Raw genomic sequence first — 21,047 nt, forward strand, 5'->3', positions numbered from 1 at the left:
CTGCCTCAGGCCTTGGCGGGCAAACGTATGTTCCATTTCCCTGGGTCCTATATGGTGCCTTCCTAACGGGTGTAGTGAGGGGCCGTACGCGTGCAATGACACGGCCTCCGGTTACTAGCTGAGGGTAGTTGCTCTCCTCCACTAGATGAGGGATCCGGTTCCCTTTCTTGGCCTGACCCCCCTACTCTGGTAGCGGTGGGCGTGCGGTGGTGGCTGGCCGGTCCGCCCCCCTGGGGTCCCTTCACTCCACTCCTGGAGCCTCCGCCATTCCTCTCCTTTCTTCTCCTCCAGGCTCAGGCCTTGAGGCTGGGCCTGCCTGCGGAGCAGAGCCCGTACAGAGCCCCAGCTCCCACTCTCCTTCTCTCTTTCTCTCACTTTCTACGCCCCTGACTCTAAGATGGTGCCCACCTTATATACTCCTACTTTACAGTGCACCCAGAATCTACTCTCCCCACCCACACACTACCGGGTTCCCCCTTTCTAGGTGTTCCCCCCCCCCACTCCAGCCAGGGACAGGGACAGTTGTGCTCACCCTTGGGAGCATTATCGCCCTGTCCCCCGGAAATGTGGTGTAGTGCATGTGGGTGTTAGGGTCCTGAGCCACACTCCATCCTTACCTCTGGGTGAGATGCAATTAGAGTTGAGCCACCCCTGTAGTGTTCGAGTTCGGTTCGGTTCATCGAACACCCGTATGTTCGTCGAACTGTTCATCGAACGGTTCGTCGAACACCTTTGAACACTGCTAAAACCAATGGCAGGCAAACAAAAACACATAGAAACACATAGAAAACACCTTCAAAGGTGTCCAAAAGCAGACAAACTGCTCAGAAGACACAACTAACACATGGAAAAGTGACAAGTACATATAGTCATGCGAAAAGAAAAGAAGTGGAGGAGGCAAAGGAGGGGGAGACACAGATATAGGCATGTCATGCCCTTCTAAAACCAATAAAGTGCGAAGCTGACACAGCCAGTCCGTTCCTGCCCGTGCGACCTCCGTGTCGCCGGGTTTGTGCCAGAGCTGCGGTGGACCCTGACGGCCAGCCCCCCTCTCCCAATACTGGTGCCTGTCCGCTGGTGGGTCAAGCGAGCCCCCCTGCGGTGGAGGCAGGTCTAAGCTATTTAATTTAAATTGTCTCTGTAATTTGAATGAGTACACTTTAAATCCTTTTACAAGGATCTATTGGAGGGCAAGTCTGATGCCAGCAACCGCGGGATTTCCAGCTCCAGTAGCGTCCACTAAAGCTGCTGCAGTTAAAAAGCTTTTATAAGGATCGAGCTTGGCGGTCCACCGCAAGGCGTCCTACCGCCAGTCCCAGCCTCTGTGCCTTGGGGTGCCTCCCCGATGCTCTTCACTGAGTGTCCCGGGGGCCCGAAGCATTTCCTTTGAAAAAATTAAGTGTCCAAACTACAGGTGGTGTAGTAGCTTGCTTAACAGGTGGGATAATCCGCTGACTAGCAGACACTGCTACTAGGTCCAAAGTATTTCCTGGGCTAGATGCAGTTAAAAATTTGTAATTAGATCTACAGGCGGTGGCTACTCCGCTGACTAGCAGACACTGCTGCTAGGCCCAAAGTATTGCCTGGGCTAGATGCAGTTAAAAATTTGTAATTAGATACTCTCGTTGGATGCTGAGAAAGCATTCCATAGAGTCTCCTGGCACGCCATATATTATTCTCTTAAAAAGCTTGGGGTAGGGGTCTAGGGGACCCTTTTATAGCCAAAATCATGGCCCTGTATCGCAATCCGTCAGCTAGGCTGAAGATAAATGGAACATTTTCATCACCTTTCATAATCACCAATGGGACAAGGCAGGGATGTCCTCTGTCCCCTCTCTTATACATTCTAGTGATGGAGCACCTGCTCTCATCAATTCGCGATAACCCCAATATTAGGTGGATTGAGGTGGGAGGCACCGAGTACAAGTGCTCTGCATTTGCTGCTGATGTCCTAGTATATATCACTCAATCACATATATCCACCCCTGCTGTTATGGCTGAAATAGATCACTTTGTTACATGGTCAAATTTTAAAATCAATGCAGCGAAGTCTGAGGCCCTCGATGTCTCCCTCCCCAAATCCATACAGGATTCCATCCAGTCCAACTTTCCCTTTGCCTGGCCCTCACAGGGTATCAAATACTTAGGAATTCATATTCATAGAGACCTCTCCCATCTATTTTATCTTAATTTTGGGCCCTTTATTGAACAAATCCATAAAGATCTTACTTCTTGGACGGTGAAGGATTTTTCCTGGTTCGGCAGAATAAGTATACTAAAAATGAACGTCCTACCTAAACCATTCCCATGGTAATTCCCTCAAATTTTTGGAAAAGACTACGCAGTAGCTTTTAGTCTCCCCAGGATGACACAGGTGGGGCAGATGGTGGCTGTCCCGGCCCGCTAGGCCGCATTGTAGCACAGTGAGCTTCGCACTGCAACTTATGCTTCAGCTTAAGCTTTCTCATGGCTAGGAGGAAATGGTCTTTTACTTGTCCACATCTGAGGGACTGAGGGCTGGCTGTTGTGCTTAGACGGGGTTGAGAAGGGTGTCCCCGGCAAACTGCCGCTCTGTAAGGAAGATGCAGGCGGACATGTTAGGTTGCCTTGATCCAAAGGTGCTCTCGATGTCGGAGAGCGCTCAACACCAGCTGGTGTTTCCACCTCCAAAGAAAATGATGACCTGCCAATCACGCTGGCTGTTGCGGGTAAAGAGGTGGCAGGTCTGCGTCCCAAAACAGGTGTGACTGCTGTCCCCCCAGTCACAGAGGATGAAGAGGCCGCGGATGCACAAGATGGGGCATACGGTGGTTGGCCCGGCCCTCTAGGCCGCATTGTAGCACAGTGAGCTTCCCACTGCAACTTATGCTTCATATCCATGTGACGGTTCATGCATGAAGTGCTCAAACTATGGATTTTTTGGCCTCTACTTAACTTTTGGTGACAAATGTTATAGATAACACGAGTTGGGTCATCCTTAGCGATCTGAAAAAATGCACAGGCTATGCAAGGTTTAGAGCCCATGCGACTCTGCTACTAGCAATACTATCAAATGATTGGCTGGGTTAGATGCAGAGCGTCTGGGTTTGGTTGGGGGTCCCCACAGTCTGCCTAGGCTAGATGCAGTTAAAAATTCTCATTAGATACACAGGCGGTGCAGCTTGCTTCGCAGCTAGGCTAATACGCCCAAAGTATTGGTAGACTCTATACTAAATAAGGAAGGATTCACAGACTGTGGTGGCCCCTCCGTGGGCCGTGGCGATTGGTGGAGATTTGGTGGATGATTATAGGAGAAAGCTCCTTAATAGAGAAAGTTGGTGGATTTATACTTTAAATACAAGTGTACCAGCGGGTTTAAACATCAGACATGATTTGATGTATCATTGTGAGTGATCATTTATAGATTATTATTATATATATGTTCCTTTTTTCTTCTTTTCTTTTTCTTTTTGATTATTTACATTTATATGCTTTGTTTCTATGCTATACGATTTTAACATGGTATGTGTGTTTAAATTTCTGATTAACTCGGCCTTGAACAGGTGCATAGCAGGACATGACATATAAATACCACTTCGTTGCTGTTTTTTTGCTATGCAATGATTAAGAACTCGTATATATATTGTGCAGAAAGAAGGGTGAAAGTCCGCCCAGGCGGGAGGAAATTGGAGTTTCATAACACATATTTGAACTGGAGAGGTATTAGAGGCCTGCAATGGCCACAGGTACTAATGGAGGTAATCAAGGTAGGGAGAGAGGCAAGAGGTCCGGTCATCTTAGTTATACAGGCCGGGGGAAACGACATAGCCTATCACAAGAGCGCATAACTAATGGCAATAATGAAACTAGACACTGAGCGCTTCAGAGAATTTTTCACAAAACTAACAATAGTATGGTCAGAGATTGTGCAGAGATCGGTACGGCAAGGTGCGTGAGACATCACGGCCATCGAACGTACAAGGCAGGTAATAAATATTCGGATGGCAAAATTTATAAGAGACAGAGGCTGTGTAGTGATACGACACCGACAACTGGAAGGAGATAAAGCAGGCCTCATACGGCCCGACGGTGTTCACTTAATGGATATTGGACTGGACATATTCCTGTCAGGACTCCAGGACGGAGTGGAACAAGAGTTAAGAGTGATGGATGGGGGTCGAAGTCCTGCATACGAGTAAGCAGGATCCTCCGTGGCCTGGAAATAGAAAGGACATGTTGGAGAGTTACACTTGTTGGCCAACTTGCCGTTGTGGAGACTGGAGACACAGGGCATGCTGCAACAAGCTGAATTATTTTAGAAATAAAATGCATTTCAAATGGAATGAGTATAAACAGTTAATAAAGCTGTGACCGATCCTCACCCATCCAGTTGTAAGAGTTACATGATTGTATTGTCAATGAAAGGGGGGCGTTAGGGGGCTGAGCGTCTGGGTTTGTTTAGGGGTCCCCACAGTCTGCCTAGGCTAAATGCATTTAAAAATCATTATTAGATACACAGGCAGTGCAGCTTGCTTCGCAGCTGGGTTACTACGCTGACTAGCAGACACTGAAGCTTTGGAGCAGACCTCTGAGTAAACAGCTCTTCAGACTCAACCATCTGTGTTACCCCAAGCCATAGTGTATGTATTTTCTTACGGTTAAAAGGTGGGGGAGACCCAACCCACCTCTAATTGACGATGGCAACGTCACGTAAAACAAAGCAAGGGGACTCCAAAAAGAGTCTCCATTTTTTCCAAAAAATTGTGGCACAGACACCACTTAAGTGGTATCAATTGCCCCAGAGTTGCTTAAAACGGTTGGTTAGAATGAGTACCACACACTGCTACTATGCCCAAAATTATTTTCCAGACAAGATGCAGCTAAAAATTATTAGTAATTTGCAAGCTGGTGGAGCTTAGTATAGATGGCATAATAGAATGAGTACCGCACACTGCTACAGGCCCAAAATTATTTTCCAGACAAGATGCAGCTAAAAATTATTAGTAATTTTCAAGCTGGTGGAGCTTAGTATAGATGGCATAATAGAATGAGTACCGCACACTGCTACAGGCCCAAAATTATTTTCCAGACAAGATGCAGCTAAAAATTATTAGTAATTTGAAAGCTTAAAACGGATGGTGAGGTGATTTTACGAAATCCTCAAGCTTTTACTCTCCCCAGGATGACACAGGGGTAGAAAAGTCCTTGCGGATCCATGATTTGTTCATCTTTATGAACGTGAGTCTGTCTACCTTCTCAGTGGACAGCCGCGTGCGCTTATCTGTCAGCACACCACCAGCAGCGCTGAACACACGTTCAGAGAGAACGCTGGCTGTGGGGCATGACAAGATCTCCAAGGCGTAAGTGGCGAGCTCCGGCCATTTATCCAGATTGGAAGCCCAAAAAGAGCAAGGGTCCAGTGACACAGTCATGGCTTCGATGTTTACTTGGAGATACTCCTGTACCATCTTCTCTAGGCGTTGACTATGTGTCAGACTTCTTGTCACCTGTGGGCTTGCAAAGGATGGGCTAAAAAAGCTGTGAAATGAGTCCGCAAAATTGCTGTTACCAGCAGATACTGTGTTTCTGTTATGGTTTGAGTGCTGAACACTCGACAGTCCCATGGTTGGCAAGTTAGAAATGTGAGATTCACTACATGCACCACTGGTGTTTTGTGGAAAAGCACATGTAAGATTCTGCAACAGTCTCTGCTGATACTCCTACATGCGTGAATCCCTTTCTATGGCAGGAATTATTTCGGCAAATTTACTTTTGTACCGGGGATCTAAGAGTGTGGCAACCCAGTAGTCAGGATTATTTCGAATTCTGACAATTCGAGGGTCATGTTGCAGGTAGTGCAGCAAGAAGGCACTCATGTGTCTTGCGCATCCAGGAGCACCAAGTCCCTGTTGTGTTGGTGGCGAGGTAACAATCATGCTTCCTTCCTCTGCCCTCTCCCCCCAACCTCGCACAACAGAAATGTGATCAAGGTCTCCCTCATCTGATGAGTCTTCCATCAGTTCGTCCTCCACTTCTTCCTGGGCTCCTGCACCTTCCTCACTAGTTTGGCTGCTACCATGCGCCCTGGTAAATCCATCTCCCCCACCCTCACATGCCTGCCGCCTTGGTGCTGCCGACCGTCTGGACCTTGCAGATGTTAGGCTTTCCGCATACAACTCCTCCTCTACTTCCTCCACCTCCTCTTGTCGCACCACCTGACTCCGAATTCTGTTTAACACGTGCTCCAGCATGTAAATCACCGGAATAGTCATGCTGATAATGGCATCGTCAGCACTAAACATCTTCGTCGCCATTTCAAAACTGTGCAGAAGGGTACATATTTCCCTGATCTGAGACCACTCCTCCAGCGTGATTTGCCCCACCTCAGGATCCCGTTGGCCCAGGCTATACGTCAGAACGTATTGCACCAGGGCTTGTCGGTGCTGCAACAGTCGCTGCAACATGTGCAGAGTTGAATTCCACCGATAGGCACATCGCATTTTAGTCGGTGAAGTGGCAGGCCCAACGACTTCTGTAGAGATGTAAGTCGCTGAGCTGCAGGATGCGAATGGCGGAAGTGAGCACACAGCGACCGTGCCCTCTGCAGAAGGCCATCTAGTCCGGGATAGTGGGCTAAAAATTGCTGGACAACCAGGTTCAACACGTGAGCCATACAAGGCACGTGTGTGACATTGCCCCGGCGAAGGGCCGCACCGAGGTTTGTAGCATTGTCGCACACGGCCTTCCCTGGTTTCAGGTCCAGTGGAGACAACCATTCATGAAATTGGTTCTCCAGAGCTGACCACAACTGCTCAGCTGTGTGACTCACATTTCTCAGACATTTCAAATTAAAAACCGCCTGATGACGTTGAGCCCTGCTGCCAGCATAGTAAGGAGGTGTGCAGGATCCCTTCTGCGCAGTTAGAAAGCTTGTGGCATGACCAGACAGGCTTTGGGTGCAGGTGGAGGACCGAGAGGAGGTTGAGGAGGCAGAAGCAGTGGAGGAACTTCGAGATAAAGAGGATTGACGCACAACTCGTAGGGACGGCAAGACTTGGACAGCAGCCCCTTGTCCTGCTGTCACCATAGTTACCCAGTGCCCAGTCAGCGACATGTAATGCCCCTGTCCATGCCTACTCGTCCAAGTGTCTGTGGTGAAATGCACCCTGTCACACACAGAGTTTCTCAAAGAAGCGGTGATGTTGTGTGCGACATGCTGGTGGAACCCAGGCACACCTTTCTAAGAGAAGTAGTGCCGACTGGGCATCTGGTTCTGGGGCACTGCGACGGACATAAGGTCTTGAAAATCCTCTGTGTCCACCAGGCGGAAAGGCAGCATTTCTGTAGCCAAGAGCTTGCAGATGGTGAAATTCAACCTCTTAGCTTTCTCATGGCTAGGAGGAAATGGTCTTTTACTTGTCCACATCTGAGGGACCGAGGATTGGCTGTTGTGCTTAGACGGGGTTGAGAAGGGTGTCCCCGGCAAACTGCCGGTCTGTGAGGAAGATGCAGGCGGACATGTTAGGTTGCCTTGATCCAAAGGTGGTGCTCTCGATGTCGGAGAGCGCTCAACACCAGCTGGTGTTTCCACCTCCAAAGAAAATGATGACCTGCTAATCACGCTGGCTGTTGCGGGTAAAGAGGTGGCAGTTCTGTGTCCCAAAACAGGTGTGTCTGCTGTCCCCCCAGTCACAGAGGATGAAGAAGCCGCGGATGCACAAGATGGGGCATATGGTGGTTGGTCCGGCCCGCTAGGCCGCATTGTAGCACAGTGAGCTTCCCACTGCAACTTATGCTTCATATCCATGTGACGGTTCATGCATGAAGTACTCAAACTGTGGATTTTTTGGCCTCTACTTAGCTTTTGGTGACAAATGTTACAGATAACACGAGTTGGGTCATCCTTATCGATCTGAAAAAATGCCCAGGCTATGCAAGGCTTAGCACCCATGCAACCTGAAGAGCCACCACGACTTGTGGTCAGAGGCAGAGTTGTGTTTGAGGATGCAGTTGTTGATGTGCTTCCTGTACTACGTCTCTGTCCAGGAAGGCGCAACCTGACCTCGTCGTCACTAGCATCCTCCTCCACCTCCTCTGCTGACCTCATCGACTGGCTGACTGTCGGTTGACAGTAAGTGAGATCTGCAACCTCATCATCATCACCCTGTGTGTTCTCACATCCTTCGTCCTCAGAGCCAACCTCTTCCTGCCCTGACAAAAAACTCAAGTTGTCGCTCCAATCAGGTATTTGAGTCTCATCATCGTCTTCCTCATTGTTTCCACCAACAGGAGTTACAGTTTGGGAACGAGGGTCTACATTATGGTCAGAACCTTCTGCGTCTGGTCCTGGATCCGACTCATAAAGATTCTGGGCATCAGTGCAGATCATTTCCTCGTCTGGATTCACAGAAGTTCTGGAGCCGACCTCTGATTCCCAGGCTATAGTATGAATAAACAGCTCTGCAGACTCAACCATCTGTTCTACCCCATACTCAGACGGGGAGCTGGAGACTTGGGAGCTGTGAGGAAGCAAGTGCGATTGGGGTGACACCTCTGAGGACTGGAGTATTTGTGATGTTGAAGTTGAGGTGGAGGAGAGCCCACTTAAAGGAGCACTTGATATCCGTTGAAGCACCTGCTGTTTTTGTGCCTCATCTGGAATTTGTAGCGATTGGCGTGGCCGTAAGAAAGGGATCGTATCACATTGTCCGCTAAAAGAAGTAGACATCTTAGTTTGCTGGAAGATGGTCTTTCTTCTGCAGATGTCACTGTTGCTTTAACACCTACCCCACGGACACAACCTTTTTTTCCATTCCCAACACGCCTATTCCCCTTTCCACCAGCAGCAGGCCTTTTTCCACTCATTTTGGTGGTTAACTAATTGACAACTCTGGAGTTGTTTGCACAAAAAACGATGGATGGGAACCGAGCAGAGCTGAGTGGCCAAACTATGGTATTATCCCAAAAGGATTGGCTGGGTTAGATGCAGTAAAACAATTTTATTACATACACAGGTGGTAGAATGAGTCCTACACACTGCTACAAGCCCAAAATTATTTTCCGAGCTAGATGCAGATAAAAATTATTTGTAATTTGCAAGCTGGTGGAGCTTAGTATAGATGGACTAAGAATAAGTTCCACACACTGCTACAAGCCCAAAATAATTTTCCGAGCTAGATGCAGATAAAAATTATTTGCAATTTGCAAGCTGGAGGAGCTTAGTATAGATGGACTAAGAATAAGTCCCACACACTGCTACAAGCCCAAAATTATTTTCCGAGCTAGATGCAGATAAAAATTATTTGTAATTTGCAAACTGGAGTAGCTTAGTATAGATGGACTAAGAATAAGTCCCACACACTGCTACAAGCCCAAAATTATTTTCCGAGCTAGATGCGGATAAAAATTATTTGTAATTTGCAAGCTGGAGGAGCTTAGTATAGATGGACTAAGAATAAGTCCCACACACTGCTACAAGCCCAAAATTATTTTCCGAGCTAGATGCAGATAAAAATTATTTGTAATTTGCAAGCTGGAGGAGCTTAGTATAGATGGACTAAGAATAAGTCCCACACACTGCTACAAGCCCAAAATTATTTTCCGAGCTAGATGCAGATAAAAATTATTTGTAATTTGCAAGCTGGAGGAGCTTAGTATAGATGGACTAAGAATAAGTCCCACACACTGCTACAAGCCCAAAGTTATTTTCCGAGCTAGATGCAGATAAAAATTATTACTAATTTGCAAGCTGGTGGAGCTTAGTATAGATGGCCTAATAGAATTATGCTATGCCCAAAAGGTTTTACTTGGCTAGGTGCAGTAAAAAAAATTGTATTCTATACACAGGTGGTGTAGCTTGCAACACAGATACGCTACTCCACTGACTAACACACACTGCAAGAGGCCAAAAAGGATTTGCTTAGCTAGATTTAGCCAAATGCTGTGAAAAACACTTGCACAGCACTGGCACAGACCTGCCTGGCAAAAAGTCCTAGGAAATGCTGTAAAATAGTCCTCAAAAGGACTGCAATTACAATTTGTCCCTACTCCCAACCTATCTATTTAAGAACACAGACCTGCCTGCTAAAAGTCGTAGTAAATGCTGTAACCTAGTCCTCAAAAGGACTGCAATCACAACTATTCCCTACTCCCAAGCTATCTGTATATTTCAGAGAAAATTGGCTTGAAATTAACACTGAAAGTATAGCACACACAGCAACAGCGGTGCCGTCTAACACGCAGCTACAGCAGTGAGAAAATGGTGGCAACGGGGAAAATGGCTGGGTCTTATAGGGCAAGGACATGTGACATACACAGCCAATGACACATGCCCTTGCTTGTGTGAAAAAAAGCAGTTCGCTCCTTGTGTGCGCTGCTGATAGGCTGACAGATTGCACCTCCCCACTGTAAATGCGGGAAAGAGAAAAAAAAATGGAGATCTTCATTATTTATGCAGAGATCCATCCCCTGCCCCTCCCCCAGCCCCGCTGTACACTCAAACTGCGTATTAACATTGTTTATCAGCATTACTGTGAAAAAATCCAGTTATGATTTTGGTGCACGAACAGTTATCGAACATAACCTCGAACAGCCGGATTTTTTTCAAATCGTTCGTGTTCGCTGAACGGCTCGAACACCGCTCAAAACAGCTCGAATTTGAGATTGGTGAACAGTTCGAGTCGAACACCGCTCATCTCTAGATGCAATACCTCTGTAGCGACCAAACCTTCGGGGCGCTACATTCCCCACTGGTAAATCACAGCACGTCCGCGGGCTGGAGCAGAGCAAAAGACAATTGATTTCAAGACATGCAGAATTAAAGTGTTTTTTTTTTTTTTTTTTTTTTTTATCGTTACTTGTCATAAAACTTTTCTCTTTTTAAAAATATTATAATACTTTCTTCTCATACATAAGACATTATAAAACTCTTTTCATATGCATAAACACTTCTGTCACATTTAAAACATTTTTCTTCATAAACATTCCTTTAAGTAGAAAATATAAAACATTATCAGCAACATTTCAACGGCGAAGTCTCTTTAACAAGCCACAGTCCTTTCCGCGACCAGGTGTCCATGTCACCCAACAAGGTGCAATTGTACTAAGTGCAAACTTTCAAACACCTTCAGGTAACTTTTGAGGTAGGTGTTTATAAAACCAATAGGGGGCACTTAAAGAAGTGCAACTATTTACAAGGGTTTTCTGCTCCCAGTCCTCAGCCGGATAGAAAGGGTTGGCTGCTCCCAGTCCTCAGCCGGATAGAAAGGATTGGCTGCTCCCAGTCCTCAGCCGGATAGTTCACAGACCCTTTTTGGGTAACTTTAGCAAACAAATAAACTGTCAACAATCCAGAACCGGGTGAACTGTTTTATAATCTGCAACCGGGCGTGACTCTTCCTCTTCTTCTACCCTGACGGGTAACTATGTACAGTTTCTGCTGCTGCTATCTAGTAGCAGCGTCCCCCTTGTGGGCGTTCCTGCTCCTCAAATTCTTCAGACCCGTCCGGGTCCTCCACGTAACAGGATCCAGGGTAGCGCTCCTCTTCCTCCCGCTGGACATTGAGAGCGTACCACCCTCGCAGGCCTCGATGTCGGGTGTATGACACCTGATCCCCCGGGAACAGATCCCATTTCGGGTGACCCTCGGGCAGGCGACTCTCCACATCCCTCCGCTTAACAAAGAGGTTATTGTTTGCCGTCGGGTCCCGAATGAACCCCCACTCCTTCTCCTGGTGGAACCTGACCACGATCCCGGTGACTTTGGGACCGCGTGCAGCCTGGGGGTCTCAGCGGGTTCTGGTCTTTTCCTCCGCGCTCCGGGCCTGTAGCTGTTCCTGCTTCTCCTTCTCCAGCTGCGCTATCTCCCGGCGGCAGAATTCTCACCTGCGTGGTGCGTCCGCCCGCGTCTCTTGCGAGAACCCCATCAGGTCCGCCCCGGTCTGGTCCCACTCGATTTGGACCTCTTCTTCCGGGAGCTGGGCAATGGTGACTGGAGCCGGCAGGAGCGGAGGAAGTGGGGCTTTGGCCCCTGCGGACAGGTCCCTCCGATGGCAAGGGTGAACCCATCTGCGTAGCAGGGGGACCGGCTCTCCATCAGGACCGGCTAGCTGACTGTATAAATCCGCGCCCAGGGGTGGTAGTGTTGGGACCGGGGGCGCTCGTTGGTGGATGGCGCCTGGGGGCATCAGGCCTTGCGACCAGTCTTGGAGCGGGCCACCTCCGACCGCACCCGGGATCAAGGTGCACGGTGTGGGACGTGGTCCGGTGGCTGCGCTCGGGGCTTGGGGCCTAGGTGTAGGCGGCGGGAGCGGAGGAGGTGCAGTGACTTCCGGGGTGTTCGGTTCCGCGACGGGGTTCAGGGGCAGGCTAGTGGCGTCCGGGCATGTAGCAGGGGCATCCCCCTTACCTGCTCCCTTTGCGGCGCTGCTCTCAACCTCCGGTGATCCTCCTCTGTCCTCAGGGGCAGGCACGCTGTCGGGTGCTGGCAACGCCACCCGCTGCCGGGTCGCGACCCGCCGGTCTATTTCCTCCTTCCATCCCGCAATGGCCTCTCGCTGCGCCTGGACCATCCTCCGGTCCAAATCCTCCAGTCCAGCCCGGAGGAATTCAGGGTCCTCTCCAGGGAGCTGGGCCATCAGCTCTGCAAGGCTGTACAGAGCCGCTTCGGCCTGCAGCAGGCCACTTGTCAGGGTACCGGGCCTGGCGCTCCTCGCCATCTCCTGGTGTGGTCCGCCAAGACTGATCCAAACCACACCCTGCCCTTCGGTTTTCTTTCCCTTCCGCCCCTGTTGGTGGTGGTCCCGGGGCAATCTGCTGACAATCACTCTCAGTGGCAGCCCCCCCCACGTTGATGGACATCTCTGCAGCCGCACTCATGGCTGTTGGGGGTGGACTCCGTCTTTGGCGCCATTCTGGGACCTGGCCCACGATGGGAGGTGGCTTCTTGTTGTCTTTTGGCGAGCACATAATGGCGTCTGTTCTTCTGCGGCGGGCGCCACATTCAATACAGTGAAACAGTCTCTAGGCACGCAATACCCGATGATAACGGGTTGGTTTCGATCCTGCCGACTATGCCAAAGTTGACGCGCCCCCTGGGCCGTGTGTGGGAGAATACCCGGAGCCAGATCTCTGTGTAATGCTGGGGGTTTGTAGTCTCCGTGGCGGCGACCCGGTCCCGTGGCTCAGGATGGTCAAACCAGTGGCAGATCTGTTTATTTGGTTTTTAATGTTTAAATGTCCAACTACGCCACCCGTGGATTGCGGTCACTGAGAACCGCCGCTGCGGGGCAGACCGCTGAGGCTGATGTTGTGTGCGCAGCAGATGGTAATATAACTCCCCACGGGAGGAGTATAGCCTCAGGGCAGTGAGTGCAGATGATGGGGGTGATGGTGCGCGGGAGCAACAGTAATGATTCAGAGTCCAGTGATGCAGTCCAGGGTCTTTACTCACAGTTTTACACTCCAAGCCACTTCTGCAGGTAATGGCTGCCCACGTCGTACTGTGCTCACCAGGTGAGGGGCACGGCCAACTCCCAGGTACCTTTGGAATGCTTTTCAGGACCCCCTTCATGTGTCCTTTCTCTGGCCTGTCGTACCCCACAATTGACCACGTTTCAGTCCAGCTGCCTCGGGCCTTGGCGGGCAAACGTATGTTCCTTTTCCCTGGGTCCTATATGGTGCCTTCCTAACGGGTGTAGTGAGGGGCCGTACACATGCAATGACACGGCCTCCGGTTACTAGCTGAGGGTAGTTGCTCTCCTCCACTAGATGAGGGATCCGGTTCCCTTTCTTGGCCTGACCCCCCTACTCTGGTAGCGGTGGGCGTCCGGTGGCGGCTGTCCTGTCCGCACCCCTGGGGTCCCTTCACTCCACTCCTGGAGCCTCCGCCGTTCCTCTCCTTTCTTCTCCTCCAGGCTCAGGCCTTGAGGCTGGGCCTGACTGCGGAGCAGAGCCCGTACAGAGCCCCAGCTCCCACTCTCCTTCTCTCTTTCTCTCACTTTCTACTCCCCTGACTCTAGATGGTGCCCACCTTATATACTCCTACTTTACAGTGCACCCAGAATCTACTCTCCCCACCCACACACTACCGGGTTCCCCCTTTCTAGGTGTTCCCTTCCCCCCACTCCAGCCAGGGACAGGGACAGTTGTGCTCACCCTTGGGAGCATTGTCGCCCTGTCCCCCGGAAATGTGGTGTAGTTCATGTGGGTGTTAGGGTCCTGATCCACACTCTATCCTTACCTGGAAGTGAGATATCTCACCTCTGGGTGAGATGCAATACGTCTGTAGCGACCGAACCCTCGGGGCGCTACACTTACCTCTCTGCTGCCCAACTGCCATGTTTAACTGCTAGGAACTTTTTCACAAGTTCATTCCCCCTGACGAGATCTAAATTTATAGGGAAGTATGAAGGTCTAATTATGGGGACGTATAGAACTAGGACTAATTTAGCTAATAAAACAGTTAATCAACTGACTAGATTAAAAGCGGATATAATATGCAAAGATAAACATGCAAAGTTACAGGTTAGGATGAATCATAAAACCCATAAGGTGAATGAGATAACCTTAAAGCAGTTGCGAAACCAAACAAATATGCCATTAATAATAAGCTTGCAAATGTGGGAGTGATCCATATTAAATGCATTAATGCCAATGGAAACAGTCGGCAGAAAATTAAGTCTAGTGGTCAGGTAGGTGGACAATTTGCAGCCTTAGGGCTCATTCTCATTTGAGAGAAAAACGAACGAGTGCAATCCGATAAAAAATCAGATTGTACTCTGACCAATGTTAAACTATGAGTTACAGCTCATCTGCGATTTTTTTCGCAGCTGAAATCAGACTGAGAAAAAAATTGCAGCCTGCTGCGATTTGCCGCGTATATTGGACAAGCCTCGCCAATGCAAGTAAATGGGTGAGAGAAAAAAACGGACAGCATACGGACCATCCGTATGCCATCCGATTTTTACGGATACATTACCATTTTGTAGCACTGTAAATGGTCATGTAAATGATTGCAGAATAAAAGTTGCAGAGAAAAAAATCGCATTGTCCTCTCATGAAAATCGCATGACACTTGTCCAATTTTTCGGTCCAGATATCGGAACTTTTTTTTCAGACATATGGGTATGAGCCCTTAGAACAGATATATTGGTGCCCTAGGCAGATGAAGTCAATGGCGCCCCTCTCCACAACCCCCATTCCTACCCCAAAGCAAAGAAATGGTTCAGAGGCTAAGGTAACAGAATTTGGTCAGTATTTTACATCTGTATTTACATTATAAGCCAAAATCAGTGGAACAATCAGAGGAAAAGTATAATACAAACACATCACCACGCATTTCTTACTCACTCCTGGTTTTGGCTTACAAATACTGAGGTAAAATACTGACCAAATACTGAATGTGTGAACATGGCCTAAGCATTGCAAGATGTTTATTGCACTTTCAAAAACACTAGTTTAAGAGGGGTTATCTAGTCCAAATCAATGAATCAGCAGTCACTCTGTGTGACTGCAGACTTATGAATCCCCCCAGAGTGTGCACTGCGAGGATTCGCCAGTTCCTGAGCTGGGAAGGACGGGATATGGAGCTGTGTTAAGGCTTTGTTTTTTGTGCCCTGAGCCAACGTTTTTTATTGATACCATTTTGGTGTATATACGATGTTTCGATCGTCCGCTCTTACATTTTTTTGTGTTGTTGCGTCGGCAGAAAAACTGTTATTGTGGCATTTTAATTTTTGTTCCCGTCATGCCATTTACCGATCTGATTAATTTAATTTATATTTTGATAGATCGGACATTTACAAACTCAGCAGCGTGCAATATGTTTATTTTTTACTGATTTTATTTCTTAATTTTTAATGGGGGAAAAGAGGGGTGATTTAAACTTTTATATTTGTATTTTTTTCACTTTTTTTTTTTTACTGTTCACTGTATTTGTTAGTTCCCTCAGGGAACTTGAACCTGCAATTGTCTGATCGCTTATGCTATAAACAGCAATACCACAGTACTGCTATATGCAGTAAAAATCACAGTCTCCTTTCAACACCATCCACGGGCTGGCTTTCACAGAGTACCATAATGAGTCTTCAGCAGACCCCTGGCCATTATGGCAATCCATCTGCATCCAGCAATTGTGTCACAACTGCACCAATGAGCAGTTAGAACAGCATGCCCCCTGTTGGCACGCTGTAAATGCTGCTGTCACAGATTGACAGCAGCATTTAAAAGGTTAACAGCCGTGGGCAGAGATCCACTCTACCAGCAGCTGTTAGAGGCCGATGATGGCTGATTATCACAGTCATCATCTGTCAGAATGATACGGGATGAAAGGGAGACAGCATATGATACACATTGCTGGGTATGCCTGTGGATTTGAAGGCCCTTTACAATGGGTAATTGTCATAATGATCTGCTTGGTTCACTCACATCTGCATATATAAAATCGCTCAGCCTGAAAACTTGTTGAGTGTCATGTGTATGTCATTCCGTATGTCAGGCGAGTGCTATGCAAGTGTGCAATTTTTTTTTCTCGCCTAGCATCTGTATGACAGTTGACATGTATATTCAATCCATATGCAATGCTTTTTTAACATCAACTTTTACATACTATAATGCTGTATGTAACTTAAAGCTAGTTTAGAGAGATAGATAGATAGATAGATAGATAGATAGATAGATAGATAGATAGATAGATCGATGTGGAGTTTATTCTACAGTTTTTTAGGCTTGTTTAACCAAATAAATGAACGAATGAATGAATGATAAAAATGACGTGGGGTCCCCCCTATTTTATGAAACCAGGAAAGGTAAAGCAGACAGCTGTAAGCTGGTTATTGGGCCTAAAAATACAAAGCCTACAGTTGCCCCAGAAGTGGAACATCACCATTAGATGTGCCAATTCTGGAGCTTTGTGGAAAGGATAGACAAAGGTTGTAAGGAAAGCAAAGTGTGCACATCCATAATTAATAATATAATTGGCATAAAATATTAACACAGACAGAAAAAATATGTTTAAAAACTATTTAAAAAGATATATGAGGACTTGAAGAGGTAAGATATAATAGTCCGATGGTTTACTTACCCCTTCCTCAGGCAATTTACTAGTATACACAAAATATGAAAATATTACCCTAATACAATTTTATATTTATCCCAAATTACATGATTGCACAATATATAGGCTGGAATAGATAATATATACAAGATATGAAAAATATGTACATATACTGTATTTAGATTTAATTCATAAGATATAATAGCAGCAATAATACAATATGTATAAATACCAGGAGCCTGGAGAGCAATGCTAACATTGATAGCAGCAGGAGGGCAATGCAATTAGATGTATTGCATGCCAGATAATAATAAGGATAACTGGGGAGTAATATCCTAATAAGAATAATGGAGCATTATAAACTTGTTAAATACATTGGGGAAAATAAGTATTTGATACACTGCCGATTTTGCAACTTTCCCCACCTACAAAGAATGGAGAGGTCTGTAATTTTTATTGTAGATACATTTCACCTGTGAGAGACAGAATCTAAAAATAAAAAACAGAAAATCACATTGCATGATTTTTAAAGCGCACCTGTCAGCAGGATTGTGCTCAGTAAACCACATACACTGTCAGGTGGGTGACATTACACTGATTAACATGATACCTTGGTTGATTAAATCCATCCTGTGGTTCTTATCTAATCTTTACTTTCAGTTTGGAGATAATGATATGCTCGTGCTCCGGGGTGGGACTGTAGGGTGGGCTCTATCTGGTGCTCTGATTACATATTCATCTGTATGCTCTTATGACAGGTCACTGTGCCTTCACTGATCTGCCTCCTATTTTACATAATGCATCTTGTAGTGCGGGGCTATTTAAAATAAGAGGCAGGTCAGTGAAGGCACAGTAAGTTGTCATAAGAGCATACAGATGAATATGTAATCAAAGCACCAGATAGAGCCCACCCCACAGGCAAACTGAAAGTAAAGATTATACAAGAACCACAGAACGGATTTCATCAACCAAGGTATCATATTAATCAGTGTAATGTCACCCACCTGACAGTGTATGTAGTTTACTGAGCACAATCCTGCTAACAGGTATGCTTTAAATAATTAAACAGCACTTTTTTCATGACATAAGTATTTGATCACCTACCAACTAGCAAGAATTCTGGCTCTCACCGACCTGTTGATTTTTCTTTAAGAAGCCCTCCTAATCTTCACTCATTACCTATATTAATTGCAGCTGTTTGAACTTGTTACCTGTATAAAATACACCAGTCCACACACTGAATCACACTCCTACCTCTCCACCATGGCCAAGAACAAAGAGCTCTCTAAGGACACCAGTGACAAAATTGTAGACCTGCACAAGGGTGGGATGGGCTACAAGACAATAGGCAAGCAGCTTGGTGAGAAGGCAACAACTGTTGGCACAATTATTAGAAAATGGAAGAAACACAAGATGACTGTCAATCTTCCTCGGTCTGGGACACCATGCAAGATCTCACCTCGTGGGGTAAGGATGATTCTGAGAAAGGTTAGGAATCAGCCCAGATCTGCATGGGAGAACCTGGTCAATGACCTGAAGAGAGTTGGGACCACAGTCTAAAACATTACCGTTAGTAAAACACTACGCTGTCATGGATCAAAATCCTGCAGGGCATGCAAGGTCACCCTGCTCACTCCAGAACATGCCAAGGCCTGTTTGAAGTTAGCAAATGACCATCTGTATGATCCAGAGGAGGCATGGGAAAAGCTCATGTGATAAGATGAGACCAAAATATAACTTTTTGGTATCAACTCCACTTGCATTGTTTGGAGGAAGAAGAGGGATGAGTACAACCCCAAGAACACCGTTCCAATCGTGAAGCATGGTGGGGGAACATCATACTTTGGGGTGCTTTTCTGTAAAGGGGACAAGAAGACTGCACCATATTGAAGGGAGGATGGATGGGGATATGTATCGAGAGATTTTGACCAACAACCTCCTTCACTCAGTAAAAGCATTGAAGATGGGTCGAGGCTGGGTCTTCCAGTATGACAATGACCTGAAACACACATCCAGGGCAACTAAGGAGTGGCTCCATAAGAAGTATTTCAAGGTCCTGGAGTGGCTTAGCCAGTCTACAGACCTGTACTGAATAGAAAATCTTTGGAGGGAACTGAAACTCAATGTTGCCCAGCGACAGCCCCGAAACTTGAAAGATCTGGAGAAGATCTGCATGGAAGAGTCTGCCAAAATCCCTGCTGCAGTAATTGCAAACAAAAGTTTCTGTACCAAATATTAAGTTCTGTTTTTTTATTGTATCAAGTACTTATTTCATGCAATAAAACACAATGTGATTTTATGGATTTTTTTTTAAGATTCTGTCTCTTACAGGGGAAGAGTACCTAAGATAAATATTATAGACCTCACCATTCTTTGTAAGTGGGAAAATTTGCAAAATCAGCAGTGTATCAAATACTTATTTTCCCAACTGTACATACCAGGGTAATTCTAAAGAACCTGAGAAGCAGATCCCCACGTGTTTCGCTGACTGCCTGCAACTATGACAGGGGTAACCTGCCTGAGTCAAGTGCCAGGTGTAAATAGGATCCGTGAGTCAAATCAAAAGACGGCAAACAGGTGCACCCCAATATCCAGCCCATTCCAGCTTACGTATCGCACATGCGCAATGTTGTCAGACCAGAAGTGACATATGGGTTCCACCGATGCGTATCAGTGGGGAACTCCAAGGTCACAAGTCAGATCTACGGGACTGCCGACTGGACAGGAGCCGCTTTCATCAGGAGCAAAACACACAGTTGGATATATAATTTCCTATATTGTAATATTGAAACACATAGTTAAATTAAACACAGCAATCTCCTTATCACATATATTCTACAGTAGATCTGAAAAAGTGAATTGGGGCTTGGAAACCAATCTATGTGATGTGACCATCTGTTTCTCAAGCTATTTAAATGCTAATATTAAATGCTAATTTAAAATGTAGATTTGATAATGTTATGAAAAGTTTTATGATGTTATATCTTAAAATATGGTTTTGGCTGCTGGTTGAACTATTGTGTTGTGTTTTTCTAGATATGATTGGGCAAAGAGGCAAATCTAATAAATGTGCCAGTGAGGTTAAAATGTCCAGTGGAAAAGAAACTCTCCGTCTCAGAAATAAGGGCATAGCTACTTTGGAAGAACTGGTAAGTTGATTTTCTTTAGTAAATAATGAAGGTCTTTTATAAAACTGGTGTAGCCCGTAATTTGTTGCACTATTTTTATAATTTGCACCATTTATGATGACTCTTTGTTTCCTGTAATTTAGCCAATTCCTTACCCATCTGCATATAATTTCCCCTAGTCCTTGCTTCTGGAGCTTCAGTATAAGGCTGTTATGTGGTTCAGTATCAAATGCCTTTAAAAAGTCCAGATAAATCACATCAGCCACATTATCAACAACCTTATTTGCACTTACCTCCTCATGGAACCCCAACATGTGGTTAGACACAACTTATCTTTCATGAATCCGTGCTAGTTGTCAGTTATTATATTATTCTCTACAGTATATTTCTGCAGGTAATCTCTTGCAATGCTTTCAAAAGCTTAGCAAACTACTGATGTCAGAGTTACCGGACGATAGTAACCTGGATCCACCTTCTCATCTTTCTTAAATATCGGTACCACGTCAGCTATCCTCCAATCCTGTGGCATGGACCCTGTTACAATAGAGTCTAAGAATATGAGATACATCCGTCTGTCAATTACTGAGCTCAATTCCCTCAATATCTGTGGTAATTTCGATCTGGGCCAGGGCATTTGTAAATATTTTATTTGCTCAGACGAAGCCGTACTACTTCTTGTGTTATATTAGTTATATCAGCTGGTGAACTTTGAGCCTTGTCAAATGATCCCTGGAACAGTCAGTTCACTGGTGAATACGGCTGAAAAATGCCTGTTTAATATCTCAGCCTTTTCTTTGTCCTCTATAATTATCTTGTTATTATCATTAGTGTTGAGCCACCCCCGTAGTGTTCGGGTTCGGTTCGTCGAACACCGGGATGTTCGAGGA

General features: G+C 46.3%; 1 protein-coding gene across 1 annotated transcript in view; it reads left to right on the plus strand.

Moving 5' to 3' along the window:
* The window catches only part of GIPC3 (GIPC PDZ domain containing family member 3), a 515,979-nt gene that overhangs the window by 309,870 nt on the left and 185,062 nt on the right, over positions 1–21,047 (plus strand). The window contains exon 4 of the mRNA XM_073655161.1: positions 20,069–20,181. Within this exon, the coding sequence (XP_073511262.1) occupies positions 20,069–20,181 (113 nt within the window). The remainder of the gene's footprint in view (positions 1–20,068; positions 20,182–21,047) is intronic.

This window comes from Phyllobates terribilis, unplaced genomic scaffold (genome assembly GCF_046119375.1).
Source record: "Phyllobates terribilis strain yellow unplaced genomic scaffold, ASM4611937v1 Scaffold_1__5_contigs__length_1240528914, whole genome shotgun sequence".
NCBI lineage: Eukaryota > Metazoa > Chordata > Amphibia > Anura > Dendrobatidae > Phyllobates > Phyllobates terribilis.